General features: G+C 44.3%; 1 protein-coding gene across 2 annotated transcripts in view; it reads left to right on the plus strand.

Annotated features, from left to right (window-relative positions):
* The window catches only part of efl1 (elongation factor like GTPase 1), a 136,867-nt gene extending 132,148 nt beyond the window's left edge, over positions 1 to 4,719 (plus strand). For both annotated transcript variants that reach the window (XM_034106822.1, XM_034106832.1), the window contains exon 23: positions 4,139 to 4,719. In XM_034106822.1, the coding sequence (XP_033962713.1) occupies positions 4,139 to 4,327 (189 nt within the window). In that variant the 3' untranslated portion in view covers positions 4,328 to 4,719. The remainder of the gene's footprint in view (positions 1 to 4,138) is intronic.
* The last annotated feature ends 2,399 nt before the right edge of the window (positions 4,720 to 7,118 follow it).

Below are 7,118 nucleotides of genomic sequence, written 5' to 3' on the forward strand. Positions count from 1 at the left end.
TAAGCAGAGCAGCCAGGTGCAACTGTACGTCTTTGTGTGTGTGTCACATGTTAGCACGATGACCATACACGATGCAGCCTTGTACGGTCTACCTGAGGCCTGTACTACGAATCCAGTTCAACAGAACCTGGATATGTTTGAGTTACCCGACTTACCTAATCCAAAAGAAACGCGCTCTCGCTAAGCGGTCCTACGACTCGGTAACTCAAGCCAGGGTTTCTCTGTACGGCTGAGTGCGTGTTCACATGAAAGGGGCGGGGCTAGCAACAATTGACCAATCACAAACATGGAGAAGCGTACTGACAGCGCAGCTTCATACTTCCTGAATGAAAAGTCAACAATATGAAGAAGTTAAACTTAAACATTAACAGGTTCATGATATCACTGCCCCGTCTCTAAGACACGAGTGGATCTGACTTTCATTACATTTGTCTCGAGTGTTTCGTCAACTTAATGTGTTGCTTAAAATAATGCTTCTGCATCCAGTCTGTGACGCTGTGTGTTGCACGGCCAGATACGGCTCGGCTGACTCAGATCAGGAGATATGTGATACATTATGAAGTGATATGCCGCGGACTGTACTTAATGTTACTCTGATCCGGTTACTGATGTTGTGACAGATATTTAAGTAAGCTTTCTTAACGCTAATGTTATAATAGTCAGATTGCTCTGAAGATGGAGGTGATATTCTATTAATGTTCACGTTCACACAGTCGGTGATTTTTGCAACGGCAGTTTTTCTGTATTTCCTTTCTCCTGTAATATGACTTGATCGCTTTAAACTCCGCACACTGAGCTCTGATTGGTCAGCAGGCGGTGCTTTCACTGAGTTGATCTCTTAGCCTGCAACCTGACCAGGTCCAGAGCAGGCTAGCCGCACAGCATAAGTTACCATGGAGATCGAGCCTGCTAAAAAGTGAACCAGCGTCGTAGGACCGGAAATCCAGAGTTTTCCCTGAAGTTAGCCGCTAAGTGAAAATCCTGCTTCGTAGGGCCAGCCCTGACCAATTTGCTGCCCTAGGCAAGATTTTAGCTGCCCCCCCCCCCCAAAATGCAGACACTCACTATGACTCTTTTTTTTTACTGTCATATAGTATTTTATACTATAAGAGAATAGATGAAAATATAATCTCTTATTTTTTTATAACTATAATGATCATATAAAGGTGTGCCTTTACCTCTAGCTTTAGCTGAGGTTATCAGAGCCGCTGAGTCTTTCAGGAGAGAGCTCTCTAAAGCTCTCCCCCCGCGGCCGCTTACACAGTAAATTCCAATGTTAATAAAAGCTGTATACGTTTTTTGGGAGTTTGATTTATTTTAAATTAACACAAATACAAAATTAAAACCTATAATTGCACACTAAAACCATTATTTCAAAAAAAGAACTATTTCACATAAACCTCTGGTTTTTACTGGGGCTGGGGCGGTTCAACTTGATTTTGGGGGGGGGGTATGTGCCATAGTTTATGGACGCTGTACGCAATATAGGCGTAGTTCTGTTAGTATAAAGTAATAAGATTTAGTTTGTTGATCCAAAATCGGGAAATTGTGTTGTTATGAAATAAAAAAATATATAATTTTTTTTAATTTCCAACTTTTTTTTCTTTTCTTTTTTTCAAATTGTTGGTGCCCCCCATTGATTGATGCGCCCTTAGCATTCGCCTATACTGCCTATGCCAAGGGCCGGCCCTGGTACAGGCCTCTGGTGTTGTGGAGGGTTGGGTTGAAATACAAATATATTTAGTTTATTATGTTATTTACCATGTATAAAACACCGTTTTTTCTGACACAAGTAGAGTTTTTTGGTTCAGATCAGTGGAAGTTTGTTGCAATCCAAGATTTGAGATCCAAAAATGCTTTTTCTATCCACAAATACAACTGAATTAACAAATACCTGATTGAAGGTTGTAAATGTTAGAAAGATATTCACAAATGCTTTTGTTTATTTGTAATTACATTTTTGTATTTACAGTGTGTTTGCAGATTGCACATGGATTATTGATCTGTTCACATATAAATAATATTTAGTCAAATCGACCGTCTATGTTCCCTCCAGAGTGAGTTTCTCCCAGTATGAACCAGAAAACGAGCAGAATATGTCCTCTTTAAAGACATGCACAAGAGTCAAAGAGAGACAGAATCTCGGAACTCTAGTTAAAACTGAAGTTACCTACTGTAACTCCAGCTTCTATGAGTATAGGCTATCGCTATTGGGTAATCCCCCTGCGCACCACTGAAACACTTGTAGTCCACGCCCACCCGCGAGGTGGGCCCCACTCATCAAAGCTGGGGTTACAGTAGGTAACCTCAGTCCTATTTCGTATAGGCTTCCCCCTCTAAGGCTATCGCTATTGGGTTAAGGGCGAAGCATGATGTAGTCTGCGCCCCACTGGGTCCGCCCGGTACTAGAAGCACAGACACACCTGCTCAGATAATAACCTGCCCTGTTCTGCGGCAGTTTTCATGGACTCCACCATGGTGTGGTACTGGGGTCCGAACAGCCCGTCCGGGCTGATTGGAGCATCCAGCAGCGCTTTCCTCTATCTTCCCCGAAGCCTCGAAGGGCATGGAGGGCTGCTCTAATAGTCTCACTATGGAGTGAGACAGCAGAGCGATGTTGTTCGCCACTGCAGGCGCCTGGAAGGCACATGATGCATCCGATCAGTCTGGCGGACGACAAACTGGTCCCCGGGGGAGGAAAGCAAGGGACGCCGTGCGGCGACCGTGCTGGCTTGCTTCACCTCGAACAATGCCTTCAGGTTCGGCTCCAGGGGAGGCGTGGTCGGAAAACCAACATCCGTTAACCCCTTAGTGAGGGGACGTATGAGGACACCGGAGCCTTCAGGCTCCTAGGGGCCGCCGCCGCTCCTTCCTGGCACTTCCGGATGGCCGGGTCACTCCTGACGGTCTGTACCCGGGAGAAACACTCCTGCCACCGGCAAGAGAGCTCTCCTGAGCCGGGGGAACGAGGAGACATCTCCAGGCTGCTGCCTTTTCGATGATCTCCGGCAGTTCCTGCAGGATCCCGCCTATCGACGGCAGAGCCGTGATGGCGGAAAGAGGGACCGTGGGTCCCGCAGCCGGGCCAGGACGACACCGGGCTCCATCTCCGTCTCCTCCGTCCGGGGGAGAAACGGGATGGGGAAACCACACGGTGATCCGTGGATGGAGGTGGGGTAGGAGAACTCAAGGGCTTGGTCCATGGAGTAGGACTCCTGGACTGGCCAATCATCCTCCTCGGCCGCAGTAGCGAGAGCGTCCGCTCTTCGCTGTCTGTCGGCCAGAGGGAGACGGGCACAATGACAATGAGCACATGACACCTGCTGGGCGAGAGCTGCGTGTGAGTGCTCCGACCCCAGGCAGGATTCGTCTGGCATGAGGAGCAAACTCTAACACAGTGTTTCTCAAACTTTTTCATACCAAGGACCACTTAACCAATAAAAAAACACTCGCGGACCACCTAACTCCACAAATATCCAAAAACACATTGTTTTTTACAAATCGCCTGAAAGTTGTACAAACAAGTGGCAACATGTGTGATGAAGGTGCTTATCTGGGCTATATCATGCAATCGAAAGTGAAACTTAAGCTCGTTCCATTGCGGAGATATTCCCGCGAGTGCGAAAAACTTAAATAGATTTATTTATTTCAAATGTGAAATGTTACCAATATACTCACGGACCACTAGGGGGCGCTCACGGACCACCAGTGGTCCGCGCACCACACTTTGAAAAGCACTGCTCTAACACAACCCTGTGTACTCATGTTTAAGGGTCTTTTTCGAGGTGGCTTTTAAAAGAGCCTTTACTCTTTAGTGTCAGTGCTTCAGCTCCGGGGTGCTGAAGAAAAGTGGGAGCAGATTGTCGGGCCTCCTTCCTATTTATACCAGAAGTGAGCCCGAGGGTGGAGCCCACCTCGCAGGTGGGCGTGGACTACAAGTGTCTCAGTGCAGCGCGGGTGCGCAGGGGATTACCCAATAGCGATAGCCTTAGAGGGCGAAGCAGCCTATACGAAATAGAACGTGTAGCTTTGTACGACCCCTGGTAAGGAGAATGAAGTCAATTAACCAAACAGGAGTAAGATGTAAAATGACACACTGTGGGGTTTTGCCTTATACTCTGCTTCGTCTGTGCCGCAGGTGATCAGCAGCGATCCGTACTGGGTTCCCACCACAGAAGAAGAGTACCTGCACTTCGGGGAGAAAGCAGACTCTGCTAACCAGGCCCTGAAGTACACCAACGCTGTGCGCCGCCGCAAGGGTCTCTACGTGGAGGGGAAGACCGTGGAGCACGCAGAGAAGCAGAGAACTCTGGGCAAGAACAAGTAGAGCAGAACAGGAGCAGATCCTCCTCCTCCTCCTCCTCCTCCTCCTCCTCCTCCTCCTCCTCCTCCTCTAGGAGCAGCTCTTCCATTAATGACATGTGTTACATTTGTGGTCCGATACAACACAGATACTTATTTCAGACCTGCTGTTCACTCCACAGTCATTGATGACTCCTTGCATATTTTCTTGTGCAACAGAACACATTTAAAATACACATATTTATGGTCTCGGTTGATTGGAGTGAATGATACATATTGAGAATAAAAGTCTGCTTTTCTTGACGAGTCAGATTGTTTTCAAATGTTTTAAAAGCTAATGTGTCACACGGACAAAGATAGCATGGCCACCAAATTGCCCCATTGGATTGTTAAAGTGAATAAACGTATAAGATGGAATTTGGTGTTGGACATTATTTGGCATTGCTTTACAGATGTACTGTTCCTTGGCATGGCTTCAATCAGTGGGAAAACTTTAACTAACGGCTGTGAAGGTTGGGGGTTCGATTCCCAGCTGCTGCATTCATCAGTGTGTGAGTGTGTGTTGATGGCAGTTGCATTGAGCAGGGGCAGCCTCTGCCTCTGCACGGATGTGTCTGGATAGAGTGATGCAGCAATGAGTCCTATAATCCAGAAGATAAGTGATAAAAGTGATGTCACTCTCGGTTCCCTTGTGTTAAAGTCAATTGTTTTTCGAATGTGTCTGTTGTTAGAAGCCTGAACTAAGGTCTGTGGTTAACACAAGCTGGAGAGTTTTTGTTCTACGACATAAAATACGTCAGTAAATACTCGACTTGTGAATTTACAAAGATTCTATGTGTCTCAAAAACTGCGGTTGCTAACAAGTGAATAATAAAAAAATAAATAAAAAAATAAAAAACTTCTAACGAACATTAGCCGCCTTTAGCTTAGTGGTATAGATATTCTGAGTTTATGACCATCGTCCCGCTCAAAGTGGTAAACCTTAAAGGTAGAGAGTCCCCCTAATGAAAGACTTGAATCTTGGCATTTTAAATGGACCTGTAAATACCCAAATAGATGTATTTTGAACTGATACCCGAGCAACATAATGTGCTGAACAGTCCGGGAGGTCAGTGTTTTTCTCTTCACTTCTTTAGGTCTCAATGTCTGCACTAATGCACACAAACAGAGAAGCTGCAGACGCCCCCCCCCTCACCGTGCTGCAGACTGGCAGCCGGAGCGCCACTGCCTGCCAAAGGCCAGCTCCTCCTGAGAGACTCAACCAATGCAACGAGAGGCTCGCATCACAGACTCCGTTACAGTCATGCATAATTGAAAAGCTCTTTTTCCCAGTGAAATCTGGTAGTTTTGTTTTATTCAAGAGACCTAAATAAATGTACCCCCCCCCAAATACAAATGTGGTAAGAATTGGGAAGTGTTTTTGTGAATCCAATTGGGAAATGTGTTTAATAATCTGTGATGGAAGGCTGTTCACACGTTACAAAATAACATCAAGTCAATCTGACTGATGCATCTAAATGTGGGGAGGTTTTCCGGAAGGGGTTTTACTGCAAACAGAAATAATGAATGATGTTTCTCAGAGCTCATCTGAATAATGAGGAATCTGTTGTCGGCTCCTCTCACACCTCCAATTTTTTATGAATCCATTTTTTATTTCACAACTCCCTCTCATCAACCCACTCCCTTCATTATTTTGCCCTGCTCCTTCCCATGTTAATAATTGTACAAAGATGTATCGTTCTTGTTTGAAGAAGCAACACCATCAAACAGTCCCTCTTATTAACTGCTATCAAGGTGGAGGTTACATTATTCAGTTATTAAGAAAAAAAAGGTGACGGTTCCTAAACTGAGCCCTGTTGGACTCCAGCCAAACCTCCATATTTATTGCAACACAACATCATTCAAATCCCACATGTAACAAACAGTGAAGGCACCGTAATGTATTTTCAAAATAATGCAGATGAGTAAGGCCATCTCCATGGTGTCTGTGTCCTGAGGCCATGCTGAGGTCAGCTGCTTTTCCTCAACAGAAATTAGAATGAAGAATATTTTATCACTTTTAAAGACATATCAATATAGTTTTAACTCATTAAACTATAGGAAGTATTCATACAATTACTTTTGCAATATGTGTTTTATGTTATGTGTGTTTTCATCAACACATAGACTTGACAACCTGCACACATCAACAAAAGCTCATAAAACAGCTGAGCTGCTTTGCTAAAGAACTTGTCCAGACATAAATAAATAATATTCACTGTTTCGGCAGTTTGTTCGATGTCCTTGCCTAAAAAAAATTACATTTTGCGAATTTTAAGACTATACTTATAACATGAATTAGGCCATGAAAGCCCTTCCGTGTACCATGATACTAAAGTTTAGTGTAGTTTGCTCTAAAACATCAAAGAAATCCTTTCTACAATTCCTTTTGACCGTTAACCAGGGCCGGCCCCTTGGCATAGGCAGTATAGGCGAATGCTAAGGGCGCATCAATCAATGGGGTGTGCCGAAAATTGAAAAAAAAAAAGTAGAAATTGAAAAAAAAAATAAAAAAATGTTTTCATAACAACACAATTTCCCGATTTTGGATCAACAAAGTACATCTTATTATCTTATACTAACAGAACTACGCCTATATTGCGTACAGCACCCATAAACTATGGCGCACCCCCCCCCCCCCCAAAATCAAGTTGAACCGCCCAGCCCCAGTAAAAACCAGAGGTTTATGTGAAATAGTTCTTTTTTTAAATAATGGTTTTAGTGTGCAATTATAGGTTTTAATTTTGTATTTGTGTTAATTTAAAATAAATCAAACT

Source organism: Pseudochaenichthys georgianus, chromosome 3 (assembly GCF_902827115.2).
Source record: "Pseudochaenichthys georgianus chromosome 3, fPseGeo1.2, whole genome shotgun sequence".
Lineage (NCBI taxonomy): Eukaryota > Metazoa > Chordata > Actinopteri > Perciformes > Channichthyidae > Pseudochaenichthys > Pseudochaenichthys georgianus.